This window comes from Punctularia strigosozonata (genome assembly GCF_000264995.1).
Source record: "Punctularia strigosozonata HHB-11173 SS5 unplaced genomic scaffold PUNSTscaffold_19, whole genome shotgun sequence".
Classification (NCBI taxonomy): Eukaryota; Fungi; Basidiomycota; class Agaricomycetes; order Corticiales; family Punctulariaceae; genus Punctularia; species Punctularia strigosozonata.
This window is the reverse complement of record NW_006767451.1, coordinates 187,528-212,547: the sequence shown is the minus strand read 5'-3', so window position 1 is coordinate 212,547 and position 25,020 is coordinate 187,528. Positions and strand designations below refer to the sequence as shown.

At 54.6% G+C, this 25,020-nt stretch overlaps 9 protein-coding genes across 9 annotated transcripts; 4 read left to right on the top strand and 5 right to left on the bottom strand.

The window, feature by feature from the left end:
- Nucleotides 1–1,166: 1,166 nt before the first annotated feature.
- Nucleotides 1,167–1,668, bottom strand: PUNSTDRAFT_138857 (uncharacterized protein; the record flags this gene model as incomplete). The annotated part of the gene is made up of 2 exons (XM_007388537.1): nt 1,167–1,199; nt 1,249–1,668. 2 exons carry the CDS (start codon nt 1,666–1,668, stop codon nt 1,167–1,169), a joined length of 453 nt encoding a protein of 150 aa, XP_007388599.1.
- Nucleotides 1,669–2,967: 1,299 nt separating this feature from the next.
- On the top strand, nt 2,968–4,278 carry PUNSTDRAFT_76736 (uncharacterized protein; the record flags this gene model as incomplete). Its single annotated transcript, XM_007388536.1, has 5 exons — nt 2,968–3,076; nt 3,136–3,419; nt 3,471–3,549; nt 3,607–3,935; nt 3,988–4,278. The coding sequence occupies 5 exons, from the start codon at nt 2,968–2,970 to the stop codon at nt 4,276–4,278; spliced, it is 1,092 nt and encodes a 363-aa protein (XP_007388598.1).
- A 1,531-nt stretch (nt 4,279–5,809) lies between these two features.
- Nucleotides 5,810–7,641, top strand: PUNSTDRAFT_47662 (uncharacterized protein; the record flags this gene model as incomplete). The annotated part of the gene is made up of 9 exons (XM_007388535.1): nt 5,810–5,849; nt 5,900–5,950; nt 6,006–6,102; nt 6,241–6,316; nt 6,377–6,523; nt 6,574–6,624; nt 6,689–6,765; nt 7,384–7,538; nt 7,589–7,641. The coding sequence occupies 9 exons, from the start codon at nt 5,810–5,812 to the stop codon at nt 7,639–7,641; spliced, it is 747 nt and encodes a 248-aa protein (XP_007388597.1).
- Nucleotides 7,642–8,772: 1,131 nt separating this feature from the next.
- PUNSTDRAFT_138855 (ribosomal protein S5 domain 2-like protein) lies at nt 8,773–10,025 on the bottom strand (the record flags this gene model as incomplete). The annotated part of the gene is made up of 4 exons (XM_007388534.1): nt 8,773–8,880; nt 8,947–9,117; nt 9,181–9,661; nt 9,754–10,025. 4 exons carry the CDS (start codon nt 10,023–10,025, stop codon nt 8,773–8,775), a joined length of 1,032 nt encoding a protein of 343 aa, XP_007388596.1.
- A 187-nt stretch (nt 10,026–10,212) lies between these two features.
- PUNSTDRAFT_122965 (uncharacterized protein) lies at nt 10,213–14,578 on the top strand (the record flags this gene model as incomplete). Its single annotated transcript, XM_007388533.1, has 18 exons — nt 10,213–10,325; nt 10,412–10,590; nt 10,642–10,806; nt 10,866–11,250; nt 11,306–11,387; nt 11,447–11,566; nt 11,635–11,749; nt 11,807–12,114; nt 12,182–12,367; nt 12,429–12,587; nt 12,644–12,814; nt 12,880–13,258; nt 13,310–13,593; nt 13,648–13,851; nt 13,905–14,016; nt 14,071–14,249; nt 14,311–14,460; nt 14,510–14,578. Exons 2-18 carry the CDS (start codon nt 10,419–10,421, stop codon nt 14,576–14,578), a joined length of 3,240 nt encoding a protein of 1,079 aa, XP_007388595.1. The 5' UTR covers nt 10,213–10,325; nt 10,412–10,418.
- A 146-nt stretch (nt 14,579–14,724) lies between these two features.
- PUNSTDRAFT_116613 (glycoside hydrolase family 5 protein) lies at nt 14,725–16,364 on the bottom strand (the record flags this gene model as incomplete). The annotated part of the gene is made up of 5 exons (XM_007388532.1): nt 14,725–15,137; nt 15,196–15,918; nt 15,968–16,064; nt 16,118–16,220; nt 16,273–16,364. 5 exons carry the CDS (start codon nt 16,362–16,364, stop codon nt 14,725–14,727), a joined length of 1,428 nt encoding a protein of 475 aa, XP_007388594.1.
- Nucleotides 16,365–17,516: 1,152 nt separating this feature from the next.
- Nucleotides 17,517–18,635, top strand: PUNSTDRAFT_122963 (uncharacterized protein). The gene is made up of 5 exons (XM_007388531.1): nt 17,517–17,875; nt 17,928–17,954; nt 18,010–18,128; nt 18,206–18,341; nt 18,412–18,635. Exons 1-5 carry the CDS (start codon nt 17,674–17,676, stop codon nt 18,558–18,560), a joined length of 633 nt encoding a protein of 210 aa, XP_007388593.1. The 5' UTR covers nt 17,517–17,673; the 3' UTR covers nt 18,561–18,635.
- Nucleotides 18,636–18,780: 145 nt separating this feature from the next.
- On the bottom strand, nt 18,781–20,327 carry PUNSTDRAFT_138851 (uncharacterized protein; the record flags this gene model as incomplete). The annotated part of the gene is made up of 2 exons (XM_007388530.1): nt 18,781–19,898; nt 19,949–20,327. The coding sequence occupies 2 exons, from the start codon at nt 20,325–20,327 to the stop codon at nt 18,781–18,783; spliced, it is 1,497 nt and encodes a 498-aa protein (XP_007388592.1).
- A 538-nt stretch (nt 20,328–20,865) lies between these two features.
- Nucleotides 20,866–24,014, bottom strand: PUNSTDRAFT_138850 (uncharacterized protein; the record flags this gene model as incomplete). Its single annotated transcript, XM_007388529.1, has 14 exons — nt 20,866–21,099; nt 21,149–21,542; nt 21,592–21,783; nt 21,838–22,269; nt 22,325–22,348; nt 22,404–22,578; nt 22,633–22,731; nt 22,782–22,850; nt 22,906–23,013; nt 23,077–23,429; nt 23,483–23,517; nt 23,569–23,603; nt 23,658–23,710; nt 23,770–24,014. 14 exons carry the CDS (start codon nt 24,012–24,014, stop codon nt 20,866–20,868), a joined length of 2,448 nt encoding a protein of 815 aa, XP_007388591.1.
- Between the last annotated feature and the right edge of the window lie 1,006 nt (nt 24,015–25,020).

The window sequence follows — 25,020 nt, the reverse complement described above, 5'->3', positions numbered from 1 at the left end:
CGTCAGATACGCTCCAGACGTTCGAATTCGCCTGCGCTGCGGGAGACGTGGGGACTAGCAGCTGCGCCGTCGAATTCTGGCAGAATCGGCGGTCATCCGGGAACAAAGGTACGCATCCAGCTCTGAGTGTGTTGATAGCGACTACGTTCCGAGGTAGTAAGCCTGACGGGTCGCGGTCCACAGGTGTTTTCCTTCTGCAACACGCGACATCGTGACGATGCACCGCCGCCTGGGGTAGTTGACGGGGGGATGAAACGTCCACGGTGTCCGGAGTGTGTATGTTGGCATAAGCTTGTGATGTTGTGTTTGGTTGCCAAAGACGCATTGTATTCGCCAATGTCATCGACCACGACCTGGGGAGACGTGAAGCCTGCGAACCGAGTAGGTAGGTAGATTGCCGACGAGGTCCCGGTAGCGGAACAGCCAGTTGCTGTGCTATCGGCTTTCGGCTGTGTCACGTGTACATTGATGATAGGCTCCCTGTCGCCCGAACTCGACGGCGAATGTGCTGATCTAACCCTAACATCTTCCTATCGTATGCAGTCCGCTCGTCGAGTTTGTGCAAACAATGCTGATGAGCGACGTAGTCCATCGCACCCCTCCTGATTATCATGCGCACATGCCAAGGACGCGCGTGGACCAAAGATACGGCGAAGATGGTCACGACCACCGGCGCTACGTTCGCCTCCGACTCGACAAAGGTCGTGCCTATGACGCCATTGCGGTTCCATGGAAGACGAGGTCATGAATCGCAGGCTGCGACGCACTGGTAGGGCGCAGCAGCCGATGGATCGATGTGTAATACCATGGTAAGTACGCGCACTCACGACTGTTTTCTACTGCGAGGACGCTGAGACAGAAACCTTGTTTACTGATTTTGCAATGATGTAAGCGCATATGGTCCTCAGTGATTGAGTGAGGTCCTTGGTCGGTTTTCGCGCATCGTACTCACATGTTACTGTGCATCCGCACGCACTGGTATGGACACAACCTTCGAGCTTCCGCGTATCTCCTGGTACAGCACAGTATATTACACTCCTATTCAAGAATAGCCTCGATGGGAACCTTTGACATATTCTCTCTGAACATGACGCTTCTGGGCGTACATCAGTATGTGTCTTGATACTGGCGTGGAGTATTTGCAGCACATCCTAGCTCGAGTCCCGTCAAGGCTTCCGTTCCTGTCCAGCACTAGAATCCTGCGCGGAGATGAGTCCACAGCTCCGCAAATCACATCGAAGTACTCACCCCGTGCTGTCTATTCCTTTGAAAGCGCACCCACGAATCGTAGCTCTCCTCCATCCGCTCATAGACGACAGTCCAGTCCCTACACTGGCGAGTAATGCCTACTGGTTCCTGGGTATAGTTCCTCAACGTCCAATCGTAGGGTTCGAGAGTAGCATCCGCGGAACAAAGGAAGAGTTGGCGAAGATAATTGAGGCAGTGCTGGACGTGGTGAGGTGTTCCATCCGCATCTTTTGGGTCCGCCAATGCTTTACGGAACGTGTTGACGCAGTGAAGCTCGTGATACATCGCCACCGCAAAAAGACGTTTCTCCGGGCCAAGCTGGATGTACCCAGCGTGTTTGGCCGGGACTCGCTGTGAGAACCACTCTGCGCCGGCCAGAGACCCGTCCACCTTCAAACGGACGCTCTCCTCGAACGTCATCTCTGCGGGACTGATATCCCTCTGCAACCACATTGGGAAGTCATCCCCGATGAATGCTGTATTGCGAAGTTGAAGCTCGGTCACGTCGGGTGTACAGTGGAAGTGCTCACAATGTGCACCGTCTACTGTCAATGTATTATTACTCGCATATTTCGTCTTCAAGATTGCAAGCCATATTCCAAGGTTCACGATGAGCAATGAAAACAGTGCAAAAGGATGCGTAGCTCGCATCCGAAGAGATTTTCGCCCTTGAAGCAGATGATGAAGCGGCATGCACAAAACGACCTGAGACGGATGGGGGAGAAGGATTGGTTACAGGAGACTTATCAAATGCTCTGATGTATGTAGCCCGGGTGATCCGAGGGGATTGCAGGACGATTTTGTGCAGTCGTGCTGTACTGCGTGTCGGCGGAGGAAGAAGCCAGGGTCAGAGACTAGGAACGGTGATCAAGTGCTGATCAAGTGCTGGCAGCCACAGAAGGCGGTATGCAAAGGACCGAGTGCGGCTCCAACCCCGATGAGCAAGGAACTCTGTCTATGCTTCGATGATCATTGCAACATCAGAGCAGCAGTCCGGACCCTAATTCAGAAATCGAAGCATACATGAATACCATCCCAATCGATTGTTCATCGTGATGATTCACAAATGCCGACTCACATACTGAAGGATATTTCGGTCTGTGTGACACGCTGTTCCCGGACACAACGATGCCGACTCCAGCCTCACACTCGTATCGGAAACAATACCTCTATGGAGAATTCTCGTGCACATATCAGTGCAAATAGTCCCATGTGCACACACCTAAATCAGTCTTTACTGCCACACGACGCCACGACGCTGAATTGAGACCCGCCACGAAGGCGGCCACACGCATGACGGCAATGATCCTATCTCCGCGAGACTACCATGCCAAAACGAACTTTACACATGGGCCGCCTAGATTCTACGTATCTCCGCACAAATCTTCTATCCATATGTAGAAGCATACCATGGTTAAGTAACTCGTGGACAAGCTGTGCATCCCCGCTTATCTGGAGAGAGAATCCATATACAGAGCTTCAGGTGAACTCGTTCCATAATTATCGCAAGGCTGTTATCATTACGACTCGGTATTACAGGGATTCTCTACATCAGTGATGTAGTGGTTGCATGTAGGGCGAAGCTTCACATACGTCGGCTCGAAGGTTAGCAGTCGAAGAGGATGGATTCTTGTTGGACAGCGTTATGTCAGCCCTACGGACACTTAAATCGCTCGATCACCATTCCTCGGGCTAGATGTTCCCCGTGATCGTTTCTCCATGTCAACATTTCGCGTCTCAAAGTGGGCTCCAGCAAACGAGACTGAAGCAGACCTTCTGTCAGAGAGGGAGAACCTGAACGGAGCCGTTCTCGGCGGCGTAGGCTATGGTGCATATCTCTTCGGCTGTGCTGCACCTTGTTGAAACTCAACGATCATCCGTCCGCAGGTGTTCATGCTACGCTGTTCTTTATCTGCTTGGACCTTCTGATTAAGCAGCTGAAGTCGCATCCGAAGCGGTCTTACGCCATGCTCGTGTATATCGTCATGCTCTTTATTCTGGGTTCACTGGGAAATGCGGCAAACATCAAGTTCAATGAGATGGTCTTTGTTGACAATCGAGACTATCCGGGTGGCCCGAATGCCTACTTCGTTGAGCAGAACGGCGTTTGGATCAACGTCCTGAGCTACGGTGTCTACATTGTCAACACTTGGCTTCAGGATGGACTACTGGTTCGCCAAAGCTTAATCCCTACATGTGCACAGCTTGATACCGTAACACAGCTTTATCGTTTTCATCTAATCTGGAACTCAAACTTATGGCTGACAGCCATCCCTGGCGTGTTCTATACGGTGTCTGTCGGTAAGAAAGGAGCACAATCGAATCATCTCAAGAAGTACTGATTGTGACTATCTCCAGTCATGTCATGCCTTCTACTGTCGCAAATTGCAGAACCTGGCGATAATATATGGAAGCAGTTAAGCGTCAAGTTCGCGCTAACGTACTGGTGCATCTCCATAGGAGCGACACTACTACTCACGACCTTGATCGTCGTGCGCCTGCTGTACATGCGGTACAAGCTGAGGAAAGTGATGGGGCCTCACCATCGCAGTCCCTATCTTTCTATCTCCACCATCCTCGTCGAATCTGCGTTTCTGTACTGCGCGGTCGGACTGGCATTCATAATCACCTACGCCAGAAACGATCCAGCTCAGAACATCTTCTTACCGGTCCTCGGTCAGGTGCAGGTATGCATCCCGCTCGTCCGGTCCGTGCATACAATGCTGATGAGCGACTTAGTCCATTGCACCCCTCCTGATTATCATGCGCACATGCCAAGGACGCGCGTGGACCAAAGATACGGCGAAGATGGTCACGACCACCGGCGATACGTTCGCCTCCGATTCAACGAAGGTTGTGCCTATGACGCCATTGCGCCTCCGTAGCAGACGAGACCCTGAAGCCCAGGCCACAACGAACTGGTCGATACCAGCTGTGGATATTTCGTCGCAGAACTCCGCCGAGCACGCTTTGAATCCCTCTGAATCCCTCCCGAGCTTTGTCGTTAGCGGTGAGAAGGCCACTTTGTAGTATAACCAACTTCGCAAAGACCGAGACTTAGCTGCGTGAGCTGCGTGTCCTCCCTGCTCTGTATTGACTGTCACATGCTTGATATATGGATTTCTGTGACGTGATGTTCTGTACGTGAGAACCAGTACGGTCCTGGTGGCATTATTCGATACGTTGTTGAACGCAGGAACCTGATCACGCACGACAGCGCCGGCAAAATGCACAGTGCAGAGAATACGATACCGAAAATGAATACGATACCGAAAATTTCAATAGCGCCGAAGACCAGTTTAAACTCTTGCTTGTACCCGAAACTGGCCAGAGCTATCACATCCCCGGACTGAGGATCAATCCCATCCTGCACAGGTGATTGATTGCATAGCTCGGGTCAAGGGGAATTCTCGTCGGGGGAGAGGGTCGCTGAGTGCAGGAATGAGGGCGGCCCTGTTCGAAGTGTGAAGTTACTGATGGCAATGCACAAGGTTCAGGGGTGAAAGCAAGGCTGTCCGGAGAACTCACGCACAGTTCAGATGGAAGTTCCACCACATGACATCCGTCTTCCTTGTTGGCTAGCCTAGATCCACCGACGGAACTGCACTAGTTTTGTCCAATCAATTTCCAGATATAAGTAAATCGTTGAGCGAGCGTCAGTGAACGAGGACAGCATGGACCCTCGCAGTGCCATGTGTAACGTAATCGTCGTACGTTTCAAGTGCGTCACGGCGGTCACTCCAACAATATCCGAAGACTGGCGAGTTCCGAGCGCCCTTGCGCGAAGTCGGTGGTGCGAGCTGCCAGCGGAGGTCTTCAGGCACGAGTGTGAAGCCCAGGGTCCACGGCTGCCTAGCATGGTTAATGCGCCTACTCGCAAGGTCCGTCGTTCTCTCGAGAAAGAACACGAACGGCGCGGCAGATGGAGGAGCGATAGCAATGGATTGATGCTACATGGACTTCACGAAGCGGCTCCTTCCCGATTGGGCAACATGCATGCGGTTATCGCCATACCTCAACGTGTGTAAGCTGGCGCCAGCCGTGGGTCCCGACTCCTGACTGCATATGAGCATGAGTTAGAGAATATTCATGATACTACATAGAGTACACAAACAGAGTATACTACTTTCTCTGAAGATCACAAGAGTCACTTGACCGGGATCGGGGCAAGGAGGAAGTCGTTGACGCACTTTACGGGAAGCGCAGCTGGAGCGAGGTTACCTCAGTGGGACATGAATTACCTCAGTGGGACATGACTAGATCAGTCCAGCGTCCCGTCACACAGCTAAGCACGCGAAGATACCGGGCGTTTCTATTGCGATCGAACTCCAGAAGCTTGTAGGGCAGTGAGCGGATAAATTAGTGACATGTAACGCTGCGCAAAGTATTCTTGGAACGGGAGAGACGAGACTGGTATAGTTGCTCTTCTGCTGGCTCGGAAGTGCATGATTGTGGAGAGAAAAGGAGGCGGCCGATGGGCGCTGCCGGATCTGTGATGCACGTAGTATCATATAAAGGCGAGAAGTCAGGCGAAGTCCTCACCAGGTGACCTGACGTTGTGATGTCCGCCATTCAAGTTCGCCACGCTGCCAAGCCAACTTGTACGTCACTGCGTGGTCCTCGTTGAGTAATGCTCTCAGGTATCTTACAGCGGCTGAGCTGGATCGAGCCGCTACAGTTCTGGAACAGGCGTTCAAGGATGGTCAGCGATGATGCTTTTGGATGTGTGACGTCACAGTCTAATTGCTGCGAGATAGATGCCTTCGTCAATGCGTGCATTGGAGGAGATCAGTCGCTGAACTTCGCCTTTCAGCGAGCCACGATTGCCGCTACAGCAATCGGAGGTCAACTCTGGTTCGCAAGTTACGGCGATATTGACATCGCCGGTGTTGCCGCATGGTTTCCTCCGGGTAGAGTTTTACTCGACAGGTTTCGCGCTTTCTTACATCGAATGTAACTTTCTACTGGTGTTCATTCTGTTTTGTCCCACAGCGAAGATCAAGGAGAAGCTGGTTTTAACGAATTGCTGGAGAAGAAGTTCCCGCCTGAGCTCTCTCAATGGTGGACAGTATACGTATGATTTCGGCCCCTACACCCGACTTCATGCGATTGATGTTCAATTTTCCAGTTTCTTCCTAAATACGAGCAGCAAGTCGAGCACGCTCTAGGGGAAGGACAGAAGCTGGCATCCTGGCACCTCCAGATGTTCGGAGTTCTTCCCGAGCTACAAAACAAGGGCATAGGTACCGCCCTCATGCAAGCCATCGTGCCGAAGGTAAGGATATGAGTTGACAGGCCGTAATGGCAAGGCTAATGTCCTCATAGGCACACGCCGAGGGAAAGGCTGTTGTTCTCGAGACCGAAACAGAGCGGAACGTACGTCATGCAGCGCGTTGATTATCAACAGTCGCTTATACCCTCATCTCGTCATTGTGTCCAGATGCTCATGTACAAGCACTGGAAATATGAGAGCAAGAGCCACGAGCAATATGAAAATGTCTCCGGTGGTTTTCCAATGTGGGTGATGATCTCAAAGCCATGAATATTACTCGTCGATGGATGCATGTGTAGTCAAAGAGTGTTTACGAGTAGCTCCCAAAGTGATGTATGCAATATCTCTGGAGCGTATGGAGACAAATATTGAGCCCGAAATGTGGTACCAGAGGCCACTGTTCTGTTATATTTTTACATGACGACGGTATTCTTCGTTGGAAGGTCGGTATATCGCCGCCAAGGTCCAATAGGTGAACAACCCGTTGCCCCGCCGCACGTGTTTGGCTGGCAGATACCCTTACATGCCATACCTTATCATTTCAAGAGACGCTTCCTTGCAAGCACACAGGGCACTCGCATGGCTCGGGTAACCTTTCTTTGACGTGGGCTTCCCATTTCCATGGAAGAGTATCATATGCTTGCTTGGCATGAGATTGATGTAACGGAATGATGACTCCATATACACACGGATAGATTCGAGAACATTCCATATCTTATCGTAGAAGTATAATCTTAGGATCCATGAGTTGATTCGGATGCCAGATCAGACGGTAGTGCATTTCCATCGTCTGGAAGCGTGCCTTGTATGGTATCCTGCCTCATTGTTATTGCGGTATTGAACTTGTATAAGTACTGGACAAGTTCACGCAAGGTCTTCAGCTCACCGTCGACACCTCTACCGCACCTGACAATGCAGCAGTCACTTATCATTCGATGCCTGTCTCTGGTCATCGTTACTCTTCAGGTCATGGTCATGGTCGCTGCAGTCCCTGTGAATACAGGAGAAGTTGCTTCGGGTACGCTAGTCTCTCTGCGCCCCAGTACCGCAGGCTAACGTAATCTCTAGTCGATGACTTGCCTGAGGATATCGATGTCTTCGGCAAGCACGACGGGTTTTAATCTTGTTTTGTCTTTGGTTTTGCCGCTTTTCAGGTAAATGTCTCGGTATAACGATTTAACCGAACTCATTATCATTGCATATCTCTGCGCGCCAACTATTCCATTAAAACCATGCCAGACTAGTCAACAAAGGACGTACGTGCTGAAGCCGCGTGGAGACCATTTTTGTGCAGTGTCATCCAGTGGTTGCCGTCGCCGCCTGAACGTCTGCTCAATGTACAATGTAACGGAACGGGTAGGAATGCATATGATGATAGTGTTTGTGCCAGTACAGTGCTACCGCGAGCATGCCTGCGGAGCAACCACTAGCAGTATCTCGATAAGTGGCGATAATGTCAAGAGGTAGTACGAAGAACAGCCCAGCGAGCAGTGATAGGATTAGCAAAGATGTTCGAATACAGTCCCGCGCCATGCATCCACGGTACACATTATCCCCTACCTAGGTAAAATTCGAGCTTGAAATTACAATTTGATGATATCTTGTTCATCAGGAAAAGTCGGACTATCGAAAGAGTCGCTTATTGGGTACCGAAACCCTCTAAAGCCACTAAATGAGCACGTTTTGATACGTTTTAGGACGCTTTTAGCAAATCCGGTTTTTCCTGATGTTCATATACTGAACAATTACGTGTGAGTCTGATAATAGCTCACCTTACAATGTACTACGACTTGACATCACTCAGAAGCCCTCCCAGCCAGCTCCAAAGTTGATGTCTGAATCAGACAGGTCATCCGCTGGACGGAACATCAGTATATCACCAATATTCGGATGGCGATGTTCATTGTTTCTCGCGACAGATGGCATACACAGCACCACGAGAGCAGGGACCACGACTCAACGCCGCCGATGTCCGGATTGAACACACGGTGGTTCTGATGTCGATGGCGCGGTGCATTGCAAGATCGGGTCAACACCTCATTTCCGGGACGTCGAACAGGAACGATTCTACAAGGATACAACTGAGCTCGGATTCCCGACGCCGCATCAATGAACGAGACACGTCTACGGAAGACACGGTCGCTCAACTCACGAAGCTTTAGCTGTCCACGGGCACGTCGAATTACGACATCAGCTCGAGCCCAGAGTAGAACGGATTTGCATGACGTGGGTACAACATTCGACGACTGGGGTCATCTAGTCGAGAACCGTAGCCGCGCTTTCTCATTCCGCCTTAAGTCTTCGTCTCGAAGCTTCACCTCGAGCGCCGCATGCAGCTCTTGCGCGTGTTTCCGTCCCTCCTGATCATCCCCGTATCTCAGCAAAAATGCGATGATTGGATCGAGAACAGTCTCTCGTTTGCTTACAGAGATGAGTTTTGAGATAAGGCTGAGATCCGTTTCGCCGGCGCCGAGGAGGCGCATACCCTGCAACACGGGCTCGGCCGGCGTCGCGGGGAAGGAGAAGAGGAGCACGAGGCGAAGCGGGGTGGACACCTCCTCGGGCGCGGTCGCGTCGAGATAGTATAGCGGCGGGAGCTGCCAAACACACGCGGTCAACTCACGCATTCCATACGAGAAAAGGAGTGGTAGGGCACGTACGACGTTGAGCGTGACGCAGACGGGCCACCGTTCGCGGTTCCCGAGCGGCTCGCCCTCGTCCCAGTAGTCCGGCAGCTCGAAATCCGTCGCGCGCAAGATCTGGCGGGTGTCGAACCCGCTCGCGTCCTCGTTCTCTCCCGCTGCCGCACCTTCCACGTCCATCGCTGCCGTATCATCTCCCTTGGCCGCTCCCGCGCCCGCACCACGTCCGTGGGCTTTGTACTCTACGCTCCGCGTCCGCGGCACCTTCGTGTCCCACAGCGCGGCACGGGCAGCGACGAAGAGCGCGTCGAGCGCGTTGCCGCCGTCGCTCCGGAGGACGCAGTCGAGGTGAGCGACCCAAGATTTTTTGTTCGGGATGATAGTGAGGTTAGAAGGAAGGAGGGAGGGGTGCGCGAGCGTGGTGTGGAGGAGGGCGCTGAGGTCGGCGGAGAGCTCGTCCAGCGCGGTCGGGGCAAGGTGGGGGTAGGCCGAGGGCAGGCTTTTCTTCGTTCCAGTCAGCATCGCGTCAACAACCACGTTCCATACAAATAGAAGAGACGGATGTGATGTGAATACGCAGCATGCACGTACCACGTAACGGAACAATTCAGCCTGCCGCCGTCGACGCCGTCATCTTTGCCCACGTCTTCCACCTCCAGCTTCACCGCTGCTAGCACCTCAGTCCCGCCGTCGCCGGTGCCTATCCTCACGCGCGCAGATCCGTTCGTCAAGGGCGACACGCCCGTCTCGAGCGCGAGCGCCCGGAAGTCGAGCAAACCACGGCCATCCCCGCGCAGGGATGGGTCTGCTTGAAGGGACGCTTGAATGTAGGATTTTTCGGCCTTGGAGAGAAGTACGGTCATTATGATCTCCCCTGTTTGCTCGCCGATGGGATATAGACCGGTGGAAACGGCTTAGATCAGGTGGAACGGCGCAACGAGAACAAGCCGAGCGCGACGGAGGAGGATAACATGAAATCTAGTGTGGCTGTGTTCCTCCTTCCTTTCCCGCTCCTGTGTCCCTCCGCGTCGCGTTCGGGAGGGTGTCTCTGAGCTGGCTCATTCGGTTGAGTGCAGCACCATTCGCACATTGTCCTTCAGGGTGAAAACAACCTACCTCATGAATCTACGTCTCATCTAACTGAGAGGAAATTGTCTAGTGAGGTCCGTTATCAACATTTTCCGCCCAATCGAGCGCGCTCGACTCATTGCGGTCACGAGACTCCAGAACTGACTCGGAAAACTGATAGAGATTAGATGCGAGCTTGGCTGCATCGATTCCTCCCTCCAGCTACCGCCGTTCCCCGCGCGACCGCCAGAAACTTGACGACAAGCATTGCGAGGAGGATGGCGCAGACACCGAACGACGAGCCCGCCCCGACCGTGCCCGACGAGGCCGGCAGCGGCCCGGCCTTGACCAAGAGCGCAGGTGCGTCAGATACCTCGAGTCATCGGTTATGTTTTCAATAATGTCGTGCAGCGAAGAAGCAAGCGAAGATGGCGGAGAAGCAGGCCAAGCTGGCCGCGAAAGCGACCAAGGTCGCCGCCGCGACGCCCGCCGGGGAGAAGAAGGCGAAAGCGGAGAAAGCTAAGAAGGAGGAGGAGCCCGCGTTTGTGAACACGACGCCCAAGGGCGAAAAGAAAGGTCCGTCCCTCGTCCTCTCTGCTCCTCGACGCACCGGAGCTGACCCTCCAATATCGCAGATACCACCCAGCCGATGGGCTCCGGCTACAACCCGATCGCCGTCGAAGCCGCCTGGTACGACTGGTGGGAGGCCCAGGGGTTCTTCACGCCCGTCGTACCCGATACACCGCCCGCGCCGGAGGATATGTTCGTCATCCCCGCGCCGCCGCCGAACGTGACCGGTTCGCTCCACATAGGCCACGCGCTCACAACCGCGATCCAGGATGCGCTCGTGCGCTGGTACCGCATGCGCGGCAAGACGACGCTGTTTATCCCCGGCTTCGACCACGCTGGGATCAGCACCCAAAGCGTGGTCGAGAAGCGGCTGTTCAAGAGCAGCGGACGGACGAGGCACGATTTGGGCAGGGAAAAGTTCCTGGAGACGGTATGGGAGTGGAAGGAAGAGTACGTATTTAGCGCTTGGCCAGGGAAGGTATGATGTTCTGACAGGGTGCGTTAGTTATCAGGGCAGGATAGCGAACCAGCTCCGACGCCTCGGCGGCAGCTATGACTGGACACGGTCCGCGTTCACCATGGACGAGGTACTCGTCTCATTTATCACGATCTGGCCCTATCGCTCACGCGCATATACTCACCGTAGCCCCGCTACCGCGCCGTCACCGAGAATTTCTGCCGGCTCTTCGAGGACGGGATCATCTACCGCGCCAACCGCCTCGTCAACTGGTGCGTGCGCCTCAACACCACGCTCTCCAACCTCGAGGTAGGCAAACAAGCTCCCCACGTCGCATCCTCATCCAAAAAAAATGTTGATGTGCGCCTACATCCTAGGTAGACCAAAAGCAGCTCGACGGTCGAACCTTCTTGAGTGTACCCGGTTACGACCCGAAAGAGAAATTCGAGTTTGGCGCCATCACCTCCTTCGCCTACCCCATCGACGGCTCAGGTAACGTCCCCCTTCACGTATCATAACGCGCGCCTACCAACATCGACTGTTACACAGACGAGAAGATTATCGTCGCGACGACCCGTCCCGAAACCATGCTCGGCGACACCGCCATTGCCGTGCACCCCGCGGACCCGCGCTACACGCACCTCCACGGCAAGTTTGCCCGACACCCGTTCCTCGACCGTCGGATCCCGATCATCACGGACGACATCGTCGTTGATATGGCCTTCGGCACGGGCGCCGTCAAGATCACTCCCGCGCACGACCCGAATGACTACGAGGTCGGGATCAGGCATAACCTCGAGTTCATCAACATCATGAACGACGACGGCACGTTCAACGAGAACGCGGGCCGGTGGGCGGTGAGTGCATTGCACCGCGATGAAACTCTGGGGAGAATGTGTTCACGACCGGGTGTGCCCCCGACAGGGCGTCAAGCGATTCCACGCGAGGGTGCAGGTCGTGCAGGCGCTCAAGGACGCCGGACTGTACGTCGAGACGAAGGACAACCCGATGCAAATCCCGATCTGCAATAAATCGGGCGACATCATCGAGCCGATCATGAAGCCGCAGTGGTGGGTGAACTCGAAGCCGCTTGCCGAGGAGACGCTGAAGGTTAGGAGATCCTTTTTGTCTCGATCGGAACCGATGCAGGAGCTGAACGGCCTGACGTTAGCGAACGCGCGCGGGCGAGCTCACCGTCCAACCTAAGCAGACCGAGAGCGACTGGTACCGCTGGCTTGAGGGCATTCAGGACTGGTGTATCTCCCGCCAGCTCTGGTGGGGACACCGTGTACCTGCATACCTCGTCAAGGTAAAGGGTGAAAAGACCGACGTGAGTCCTCTTGTCGTGTGATGCACCATGATGCGCGTACTGAAAAAAGATGGTAGAACGCTGATAGCAAGTGCTGGGTGGTGGGACGCACGCCCGAGGAGGCGACGGAGCGCGCGAAGAAGCTCGCAGCTGGCAAGCCGTTCACGCTCGAGCAGGACGAGGACGTGCTCGACACCTGGTTCTCCTCCGGCCTTTGGCCCTTCTCCACGCTCGGATGGCCGGAAAACGTTCGTCATCTTCCTCATCTTGTCTCTGCTCTTTCGGACGCTGAAGCCCCCCCCCCTTCCTACAGACAAAGGACTATCAGACGTTCTACCCGACCTCGATGCTCGAGACCGGATGGGATATCATCTTCTTCTGGGTCGCGCGCATGGTCATGCTCGGCATTCACCTGACGGGCAAGGTGCCGTTCCGGGAGGTGTACTGCCACGCGATGATCCGCGATGCGCACGGGCGGAAGATGTCCAAGTCGCTCGGGAACGTGATCGACCCGCTGGACGTGATACAGGGCCTGGCGCTCGAGGACCTGCACCAGAAGCTCTACGAGGGAAACCTCGACGAAAAGGAGATACAGAAGGCGAAGGCAGGCCAGAAGAAAGATTTCCCGAAGGGCATCCCGCAGTGCGGCACGGACGCGCTCCGGTTCGCGCTATGCGCGTACAGCGGCGGAGGTACGTGACGATCCACCGACGATTGCGATAGGCTGACGAGATCGGGATAAGGTCGCGACATCAACCTGGAGATCCTCCGCGTGGAGGGCTACCGTAAATTCTGCAACAAGATCTTCAACGCGACCAAGTTCGCGATGCTCAAGCTCGACGAGGCGTTCGTTCCGGAGCCAACCGCCAAGCCGACGGGTCGGGAGAGCCTTGTCGAGCGCTGGATCTTGCATAAGCTCAACGCTGCCACGGCAGAGATCAATAAGCAGCTGGAGGAGCGCAACTTCATGCAGGCCACGTCCGCTGCGTACAGCTTCTGGCTGTATGAGTTATGCGACGTCTACATCGTGAGCCCTCGTGCGAACATCAGTCTTTCGCGTGTGATCTCATAGGAGCAATAGGAAGCGATGAAGCCCATGACGGACGAGTTTGCATCGACCGAGACGAAGGTGTCTGCGCAGCAGACGCTGTACACGTGTCTTGATCACGGCTTGCGCCTGCTTCACCCTTTCATGCCCTTCGTCACCGAGGAACTGTGGCAACGCCTTCCACGTCGGCCCAACGACACGACCCCATCGATCATGATCTCCCACTACCCTCAACATGCATGTCATTCTCGACTCGACTCATATACGACGATGCTGATGTTGCCAATCAGGATACCGCGATGGTGTTCGAGGACGCCGAAAGGGACTTCGACCTCGTGTTCTCCGCCCTGAAGACCGGCCGCTCCCTCGCCGCGTCCTACAGCCTCCAAAATGACATTCAATGTGAGCGGCTGTCCCTGTGGTATCACAAATTGCGATATCTGACAATCATCGTAGTCTTCATCCGCGTACAGTCAGACAACGAGGCGGCCCTGTTCGAATCCCAAGCCTCCACAATCGTCGCCCTCACCAAAGGCGGGAAGAGCGCGAAGGTGGTGAAAGAACTCAGCGAAATCCCCGAGGGCTGCGGGTCGACCGTGTTGACGCCGACGATCACCATCTTCGTTCTCGTCCGGGTAAGAAACTCTCGATCGACAAGCTAGGCGGTCGCTGACACCCGCATTATCCGTGCTCCAGGGTCAAGTCGACCTCGACGTGGAAATCGCCAAGGCAGATAAAAAGCTGCAGCTCGCGCTCATGAATCTCGAAAAGATCCGCAAAGTCGAGTCGCAGCCCGACTACGAAAACATCATCTCCGCGGACGTGCGCCTCCTGAACGAGGATAAGGTGAGTACTTGGTATAGTGTGAACCAGCCTTAAACTAAGGACTCAACAGCGCAAGACGTTGGAGGCCGAAGTCGAGAATCTGCGAAATTCCAAAGACATGTTCGCAAAGCTGAAATGAAGGCCCTAGAAATCGTTGCTTTCTCTTCCCTACACCGGCTTCTCGCTATCTATTGGAGGGCACCTGTTATCGAAACCATATATTGTCGTCAGGATCCGGATTGCATACATAGTACAGTTGACGATCTGTTCCGTTTTCTATCTATCTCATTGCTCCGCGACGAGGCTGGCGTTCTCGGTGAGAATTTTGTTGAGCGCGTCGCGGTGCAGGCAGTTGGAGAACTTGAAGCTCTGCGCAAGCTCGTCGAGCTGGGCCTCGTCCATGCCCTTGAAGTGCTCCGCCCACTCCTTGACGAGGTACTCGGCGACGAGGATGCAGCGCGAGAGTCGGCCAACGCGATCGGACATCTTCCACACCGGCCAGGGGTACAGGTGCTGGTGCTCTTCGTCAAACTCTTGCGCGATATGATCGATGAGGGGCTGGTAGATGTGTTGTACGGCGGAGGTATCCGTGCCCCACGCGTCGACGGCGAGGCGGTGCTTCTTAGCGAGGAAGTCCTTGAAGTGCTTCATGTAGGGGGTGTCGAGGGAGACGTATACCATGCCCTGGAAGCCGATGTCTACGAAGGGGCGATGAGCGGCAGGTCGACGAGGAGCGCAAACTTCGGGAATGCGCACCTTTGTACAACCAGATAGACCAGCTGAGTCGGTCTTTGTTGTACATCTCGAGCTGGTCCTTGAGCACACGGAAGCGCTCGGTGTTGATCGCGTCCGTCCTCTCGCCCTCGTACTGCTTCCGGGCGTAAACGGGCCCCCACTCCCCGTTCCACACGCACAGGCCGTTCTGGTCCATCCATTCCCGCTTCTTCTCGTAGCTCCTCCGGAGCCGCCGCTTCTGCACGTCGCTCGAGACGTAGCTCTCGGGCGACGCCGGAAAGCCGAAGAGGGTGTAGTCGTGGATCGCGTACGCGGTGTTGTCCCAGTCCTTATGCGCGTCGCCGAAGTGCGAGAAGTCGGACGCGAAGGTGTTGCCGTCGAAGAAGATGGCATGGTACGGGTCGATCTTTCGGATCGCCTTGTGCACCCGGCCGTAGAACTCGATGAGTCGGCTCTGGCTCGGGTCCGTCGGCTCGTTCAACGGGTTGTAGCCCGCGATCCACGCGTTGTCTTTGTAGTGCTCCGCGAGCTGCTCCCAGAGCCAGATGACGCGGTCCTGGAAGTCCTTGTGGATCCACAAGTTGGCGATGTGCGTGCCGGCGTCTGAGTGCCAGTCGGTATTCTGGCCGCCCGGGGCGGTGTGTAGGTCGAGGATGGTGTAGATGCCGTGTTTGGCGCATGCGTCGATGACGCGGTCCAGATGCTTGAAGCCGGACGTCTTCAGCACGCGAGGGTTCATGTCATCTGGGCATCCCGTCAGTGGATCTGGGGGGCACCGGGCAGAAGGAAGTACCTTCGAAGTGACGATAGTTGAAGGGAATCCGGATGCAGTTGAGACCAAGCTGCTTGAAGAAGATAACATCATCCTCAGAGAAGAAGTACTCGAGGAACTGGACTCGTCTGCGTGAATATTGGGCCCCATTGCGATACGAGACGATCGTACCTTGTCAAAGAAGAACTCGGACTTTTCGGGTCCAATAACCTCCGCGAGTGCAGTCCGGATCTGATACTCGGTCCCGGGATATCCGGTCATGAAGTTTTCCATACTATCCCTCCAATCAGCACCATTGACTGGAACATGACGAAGATGAAACGAACTTCATCCATCCGCCTAACCCAGCGCCACGCAGGATGATTTCCTTGCCATCCTTGTCCACGAGCTTGGTCCCAGATACCTTGATGAACGCCATTTCGCTTAGTGGAAGTCACGCAGGGTCCATATGGCCAAACCACTCAGCCTTATATGCTGCGAGAAACGAGCGCGCCGTGGGTAGCCCGGACCGTTTGCAGCGCTTTGTCCGAGGTATTTCCGAGAGTGCAATACAAACGGCGACACCCTCGATGATCAGGGGGCTCCGCCGGGGCACCTTGAGCTGTTATAGACCGGGGTGAGGTCATCATTAGGCATAGTTGGGCAAGAAAAGAAACCGTGAGCAACGCGGGCGAGCAGCAGTTTCCTCATTGCGTAGTCAGACGAAGCGTTCACTGAAGGGGCACCTCTGACCAACAATCCGCTATCAAGACATGACCAGTATGATAGGCAGCCCGCATGCGCTATTACGCTCATAATGATCAGCAGGTAACCCATGGGCATGGCACGGAGTGCCGGGAGCCGGAGGCGGGGGACCCAGACGGCTAGGGAGGTAAGTGCGGCGCTGAGGCAACGTGCCCTTTAACGCGAGATTTTCCACCCTATATCTCATCAGCATTCACGCATCCACAGCACGCTGAGTATCTGGAAGGAAAGCAGCAGCAGCGGATCGATGGAGGTGGTCGGTGGTCAAGCCGATGCGTGCCAGAGGTTCGCCGGACCAAATCGGACCGACTTGCCGTTCCCACATTCCTTCCCTATTTCCTCGGTGCGGCTGTTCGAGGCTCTCGCGCTGCTGGTTGAAACCTTTCATACGGTATAGTTGTCAGTATCAGGAGCTCGCCGATGTTCGCATCTGAGCGTCGCATAAAGGCTCGCCGAAGGCTGCGACAACGTAATCGGAATTTGTCCGGTATACGATACTTATCGTGAGTGCAGGAATTCATGTCTATACCGCAATCCACACAGTTGACGAGATGCTCATCTGATCTCTTTAGATCCATATCTCCTCTCCCCCGTAACTAGACCCGATGCCGGTCTGCAACCCTCCTACGAGACATCAGCCACTGTGGCAGATCTGTCTTCTCTTCGCGCCTCTTCGTCATCAAGAAGGGCTTCACGATTCACTTATCCACGCGGTTCATATCGCCAAGCCCGTGTCGCATAGCTGTCTCGCTCATAGCATTTCTCGTGCTCTCAGAGCGTGTCGCTCAGCTGGACGTCTACCTCGCGGTCGGAAGCGCACGTTTATCTATACGAAGCACCGCGGTCTTGACAATCCGGTCCCCATTTGCCTGCGAGGTCCCCAATGCGATTGAGGTAATTGCATAAGAAGGGATAGATCGATGGTCGGGATGGTCTTGCAGCCGGCGCTCTGAGCCCACCGATAGCCTCGACTTGACTCTGCCATGGTTCGCCTCTCCACGTCCGCGTTGCTCGCCCTGGCGCTAGTCGGGTCCTCTATCGCTGCTCCAATCGCTATTTATGGGCGCGCCTTGCCCACGCCCGTGACAGCGGCGACGGCGCGCACCTACGTCTCGGAGCTCACCGTAGCCGATGAGGTCAATTCGCCCGCCTATGCACGCTCCAAGTTCAAGACATGGGACATTAGTACGTCTCGATCTTCCCGACTCTTACTATCATCCCTTTGATTGCTGTAAAGTCTCAGGGACGTGTGACACCAGAGAGAGTGCGCATCCCATCCATTGATCCGTATCGAGGATTGAACTGACCTCGCCACCCAGCCGTGCTCAAGCGCGACGGCACCGACGTCGTCACGGACAGCTCCTGCAAGGCGACCTCCGGCCACTGGGTCTCGCCCTACGACGGCGTCGCCACCGACCTCGCCAGCGATCTCGACATCGTGCGTTCCCCTCTACCCCGTCTCCCACTGACCCCGACGAGACTAACTGACACCTCTTCTTCCTCGATGCCACGCAGGACCACCTCGTCCCTCTGAAAGAAGCCTGGGTATCCGGCGCCCGGAGCTGGACCGCCGCGCAGCGCGAAGCCTTCGCAAACGACCTCACCCGGCCCCAGCTGCTCGCCGTCACGGACAACTTGAACGAGTCCAAAGGCGCGTCGCGGTCCCCTTTCCTACCCCTTCGAGACCTGCTTCCGCTGACGTCCGTATGTGTTCGAAACAGGCGACAAGGACATCGCCGAGTGGGTCCCACCGCTGGCGAGCTACCGATGCACGTACGCGCGCGCTTGGGCGACGGTGAAGCACCACTACGATCTTACCATCGACAGCGCGGAGAAGTCGGCCCTGTTGGATATACTCAATGACTGCTGAGCGAGATGACACGCTTTGATGATGTATCGAATGTAATGTACGTGTAGAAACCGAAGGGAATGATGATATATAAACAACCTGCGTACTCCGTATCGCATAACAGTTTCGCCGCTCGCAAGATCACAAGTCCATGTCCACGGCGTACACATCCAAAGTACCAATACAGATCATCCTATTCCAACGTGCTTACAGCGTCCGATCCACAGATTTGATCTACCCCCTATCCCGCATTACACCACACATTGCCCCATCGATCCTGCGCAGCGCCGGTCATGCCGCCGCCTTGCTCGCCCTCCTCCCCGCTATCGATATACCCGACCCCGTAGCTCTCGTTCGCGTTGAACCGCTTCGTGGGACACTTGAATCCGAGGAAGGTCGGGCACGCGCGGTCCGCGGCGTTGCACGTCTCGAGGCAGGGCAGCAGCTGCTGGTAGCTCGTCCCGAACTGGGGCACGAGCGGGTTGCGCCGTGGCGAGGAGGTGGAGACGGGGACCAGGGCGGAAAGGGGTTGCTGCTGCTGTTGCCCTTGCCCTTGGATTTGAGATTGTTGAGACGAGGAAGAGGAAGAGGAAGAAGGTGCGCTTTCTGAGCACCGCGGGAAGGCGACCGTGCAGAGCCAAGACCGGTACGCACGTTGGCAATCGGCACACGTCTGCCGGGGCGAATAGATGTCACGCCCGCAGGCGGTGGTGGTGAGCGTCGTGGTGAAGTTCGTAAGGTATTGCAGGAGCGGAGAGGATATAGAAGACGGGAGGGTGTGTGCGTCGTGCGCGAGGTTGGGAAATGTAGGTTGTGCGATTGGAACGGCCCAGGAGACGCCTGGGCAATAGGGCAGGTCATGCACCAGGGGGCACGAGAAACGAGCTGTGGGAGACGTGAAGGGGAATTCAAAGATGGGGTACGGATGGAGCGTACCGGACTTGGTAACAAAGTTGATGGGTCCGCTGAGCTTGGTGTTGTTGACAACGACGAAGGCGGTGTAGTTCTTCAACGGCTCCAGGCCGGAGAGGACCCATTCCGACCTCCATCCATTGGCGTCGCGGAGCCAGGTGGTCGGCGTTTGTTGTTGGCCCACAGATGTCTGAGACTGTACCGCGCAAGCGGTCAGGGGAGTATTGGTGGGCAGAAAAGAGGAGGTTTCGAAGACGAAGAGGGAGTTGTTTTGCTGCGTGACGAATGATGGGTCCGGAAAGGAGAGATTGGCTGGTGGTAGGGTATAGTTGGGGAAGGATGGTTGGTATAGAGATGGAGGATCCCAGGGCGGAGAGAACAGCAGGGCTTCGTTAGAGGTCGTGTCACCGAAGTAGGGTAACGTGGTCAGATGTTCGTGAGCGGGTCCTGCGATATGCCACTTAGTATGTGCTCGTACAGCAAGACTGAGAACACACCATCCCTGGACAGAGCTATCTGGAATCGCAAATCGCCTAGGTTATTTCCCGCTATCATCCCACCATCCAGGGCTGGCCCTGTCCAATTCCCATACCCATCCTTCAGCGTGATCTCCCATATATTGCTACCGCTTCCTGACGCTACCGTTGGGCCATCGAGCGCAGTGTTGTTAGTGATAAAGAACCTCGGAGGGTCTGAAGCGTTCGAGCACAGGGCGACCGACACTGAGAGCTGTGATGACGCAGGGAAGGAGAATGTCGGAGTGGATGTGAGGTTGGCGCCAGAAAAGTCGGAGACGGCGCCGAGGTTGAGCACATTCTGGGCTTGTGCGGGTGTAAGGGATGCAAGGAGCAACCAAAGCAGGCCGTGCGGGAGCATGAAGTGTGCAGCAGTATCAGTCCGTCAACTAGAGAACGATGTCTCAGTCACTTTCGCAGTCGTTGGTGAGGCCTTCGTGAGGCTTCGAGAGAGACAGTTAGCTTACTGTGGTCAAGGAAACGATACCCTGCGAGCAGAGCTAAACAGTCGCTCTCGTACGCAGCGTTCTGCGCAGGTACTTGACTAATGAATATCGTAGCAGGCTGCCAGCAACGTTGTATGGGTAAGAGATAGTCGAGTCGCCCCTTGCAGACAAGTATAGATGGCCGGAATGAAGGATTGCTGCAGGTGCAGAGAGACCCAGGGAAAAGCGCGCGTTCACGCCACAAGTTGCACAAACAAAGTGCTCTGCTCTCGTGCTTAGCCACCCCTTCATCTCCCCAGTCATTCTCACTTCGAAGTCAGTTGTATCCTTCTCAGGAGGGTAGCGCGCAAGTTGGTCGTCAAAAATGGATTGCAAGAAATCATCTCCGGAGATCAAGTCTATACGTGCGAGCACAGCATAACCAAGGCATATACACCTCGATGGCGAGCTGGCTTACAACTGGAACGCGGTCAACTTCTGTTCGATCGCAATGAGCCGCCTTCTGTGCTCCTGAAGATTGGATCTCCTTCGCGACACTTCCGAGCTTTCACCCAACAGATCTTTCAGGCGCTCGGACGCCTGCGGATCGTCGAATTGAAGATGCGTCAGGACGCTGCGCTTCAGTGTCGTGGCTACGACCTGGTTCAGAGAGTGTTCAATGGTGAGCGGAATGTTATCGATGAATCTCTGAGCGAAAATGAGCAAAATATTACGCGAACATGCCATAGTACATTACCTTATATGCCACCTGGAAGTAAGCTCTGACGTCTGCCATCACGCTTAGCTCTTCGTCGAAGGCCTCCCGAGGATGTAGGTGTCTTAGATCCGCAACGCTTAACCCGCGATAGCCGATCTTGGCCAACGCCCTCAGCGCGGCGGCTTCGTCTTCCTCCCTCTGACTGTGGTTGTAATGATAAGCGGGACTTGGTGTCCGAGAATCTTTGACGACAATCAAGTAACCCAGAGCGTTCCAATAAACGCGTCGGTAGAAGACAAAGCACTTCTCCCGCGTTGCAGGCAAATCTTGGACATTCTGGGTGAAGAAAGGATTCTTCTCCAACGCTATGGTCTTGCGCAAGTCGACGAGGGCTTGTTCATGGTACGCAGGTAATTCGGACCGAATGAAGGTTCTGCCGTTCCTGAGCGGATATATTATACGGCTGGATCGGTTGTTCTCACCTGAGGATCTCGCAGAGTCGATGATACCTGCCAAAATGTTTGGTGACTAGCACATCAAGGTGCTCCCCGAGTTCGGAGAACACAGCTTCGAAGCACTCGATCGCTGGCGCGTCCCACAGCCCCGTAGACTGTTTGATCAGGACCTTCTTCGCATCGAAGGGTATCGTATTTTTCAACTCCCAGGCGATGGATCTGTCACCCTACACTCAGGGACAAGCCAGTCATGTCCTGTGCGCATGCACTCACTCTTGTATCACTTTCCTGACACCCCACAGATCCAAGGGCCGAGGCTTGTCTCGTACTGGTAGGTTCGCATTGCCATTATAACCGGCAGCGGTGGGAGCGCTTGAAAGACTCGCGTCGTCATTAATCTCGTCGTTTTCTTCAGGAAGAGGGCTCTCAGGTTCGTTATATTTCGTGTAGTCATCGAACGGCCTGAAGTCCGGGGCAGTGGCACGGATAGCCAGCTTGAACATGCTGTAACGAGCACGATTTTTCTGGACGAAACGCTTGTCTTCGTGCTGTCCGAACACCGTCTGGTGGAGCTCGCTGCAGAAGTTTGTCACAAGTTCGAGGAGCTCGACGATCGGGTTCTCGGATGGGGGAGCGGGGAGTTCTGCCAGTTGTCGTTCGTTCTCCTTCAACAAGTCAGCGACTGTGCGCCTGAGTTTCGGGAGACTGCAACATAGTTTGGATCAGTTGAGCTACGACCAAGAAGATCGGAGCGACGTACGCGTCTTCGATAACCTTCATGAGACTAGATGATGGATCAATTGATAGCCCTATAAATATACGAGCAAGGAGATGCGTACAGCTTGCTGATTTCCGAGACGAAGTTCGGGATACCAAATCGATTAGGATACGTTTGCATGACGTCCTTCCAAGGGGATGTTACTTTGAAGAAGTTGTCCGCGATGGTATCCGCTTCAGCACGAGTTATGTTGCGGGACCGCTCGTCGTCGTCCGGAAGACGGACGCAGTAGTATCCTAGTAGAGATGAAGCCTTAACAAAAGCAAATTTGCCAATGCGAATCTACGCACCGTTTGTCAAGATATGCGATCGGCCGGTGAGTATCATCTTCCACTTTTCTCGAGCGCTGGAAGCCCCTGACGTCAACGAGTCCGGCTTTGTGATGATGCCTACGGTTCGTGAGTGTCAGATGCTATATCGAGGATGGCGAGATCCTAACCGACTGTACGCCTTCCATCCGGGTCCGCTTGCCTCGCGAGCAGAACAGCCTGCTGGTTCTCCATATCATCTGGTAGCACTCCGTCAGATTACAGACTCTATGCAAGACGAGCATAGGAATTTACCACTCGCGGGAATGGTCACGAGCACAATGGTTGTATCCCTCTTGATCACGTCCTCGACCAAGGTACGCACGAGATCAATTGCTTGAGGCGCCTCGTTCTGAACCAGTCCTGTAGGGAACGTTTTGTTTAGTTCCAGTTCCGATGCCGAGATCCAGGCGCTACCCTGCTCACCAGGAAGATCAATGAAGGACAGATCCGTGCTGTCGGGATCGTTTATTTTTATGCATACGACGTTCTTCGAGAACTTGGCGACGCGCGGATCGGTTGCGGCGTGAGACTTAAGCTGCTCGGCTGACATGGAGTAGAGGACCTCCGGGGATGTGTGACGACTGAGAATCGCCATTTGCGCACGACGGAGCCAAAGTTCGATTTCGGCCTTGTTCGTGATGAGAGGTCCGAAGGGCTGAGAAGACTTCCTCTGTCTGAATGGAAGTAGCACCCCTGCGTCATCGAATATGATCCTCAGAAAGATTTGGCATGACCATTGTCCGCCGATGCTCGTCATGGAGCACTCGGTAGGGCACCTAAACACAAAGTTGTGAGGCCAGTTACGCGCTATTACGAGACCATTTCTTACCTCGTGCAGGTGCCGCTATCGCGGGGAACACTGATCTACATCCAATTTTCGTCTGCAGAATTAGAGAAGAGGAAATACTGACTCACCCCGCTAACCGCTTCCACCAACGAACTTTTCCCAGCTGCGTCAACGCATGATGAGCATTGATATGCATGTTGGCGAACGCAAAACACACCTGACTGGCCGCCTATGACAGCCACACATGGCAGATCAATCAGCGTGTCGGCGCTATAGCGTGCATCTGAGCGTCCTATTATGATATTGAACGCGCTTTACCACGAGCTCACCCCATGTCAGCCAGCTCCTGACGCAGTCCAAGGAGCTCGCGCCGTCTTCGCGCGTACGCGGAGTCATGAAGTAGGTTCGTGGAACGTGAATTACTGTGATCCATGTCGAGTTCGCGGTCATCCGAGTCCCCGCCCGTCGCAACGCTGGTACCATTGGCATTCCCTCCGTGGGTCTGGTCCTGATTCACCTGGTTTCCGACGGAAGCTTGGGTCCCGCGACGACCAAACAAAAGGAAGGACAACATGGGCGGTAGGTCAGGGAAGACGGAGGTGCCGGGAGAACGCAGCTCTTATAACGAAAGCAGCGATAACCGTAAGACGAAAAAGGATCAAAGCTGTCGAGATCCGTCGTTGCCGAAGCATGCTTGGAGCGAAGATGAGGCCCGAGGCGTGGACGAAAACTTCAGATATGGTGCTGCGTAGGAATGACGATGTACGTTCGATTTCTTATTATGAAGGGGGGCATCGCTAAAGTCGGTGGGAGTGATCAATTTTATCCTGTGTTGGCCTGTACCGAGGTAGGGGTTAGTAAGGCATGAATGTCAGAACTTGAACAGAGCATGCATATTAGACGGCGCACTTGATCTACACGAGGCTTGGCGGTATGCCGTAAATATGCGCCTGCAGGCAGGCTGTGAGTGCTCAACTTCTGCCGCGTGCGGGCCAAGTGAGAGCGCAGTCGGAACACCTGTGTACTTGTACTAGCAGCCTCCACAATTCGGTCTTCAGAGCTCTTCTTTGCGTGACGGTCGGAACGAACCGAGGCAAGCCGCAACCTCGGTGCTTGATCAGATAAAGTAGACGCCTATCCCAAACCCTTCTCTTTACATGATCAAGCATACGTTCTGACATTCCTATGTACATATAGAAACACTTGGGGCTTACAGAATTAACCATACCTTTCCAAAAAATATACATCGCAGTATTTCCAATCACAATCACAACTGGAACGCGTTGAGTTTTTGTTCAATTGCAAGAAGCCGTACCCTCCGTTCTTCGAGTTCGACCCGTTTCTTCGCAACGAGGGGATGTTCGCCTAGCAGGTCCTTCAAGCGTTCCGAAGCGTGAGGATCTTCGAAGTTGAGATGCGCAAAGATATTCTCCTCCAACCCTGCAGCTAGAGCGTGATTCAAGGAGTGCTCGATCGTAAGAGGAACGTAGTCGATGATTCTCTAGGGATCTGGTCAAAACAACCTCTCGCAAGACTCAGGTAGAAAACAACCTTATATGCAACCTGGTAGTATGCCCTAA

Excerpts from the sequence above, each read along its gene's own strand:
- PUNSTDRAFT_122963 (XM_007388531.1), top strand. The coding sequence starts at position 17,674 with ATGGTTCGCCTCTCCACGTCCGCGTTGCTCGCCCTGGCGCTAGTCGGG. Across the intron at positions 17,955-18,009 it reads GACGTGTGACACCAGAGAGA|CCGTGCTCAAGCGCGACGGC; the intron begins GTGCGCATCCCA and ends CTCGCCACCCAG. Across the intron at positions 18,342-18,411 it reads CAACTTGAACGAGTCCAAAG|GCGACAAGGACATCGCCGAG; the intron begins GCGCGTCGCGGT and ends TGTTCGAAACAG.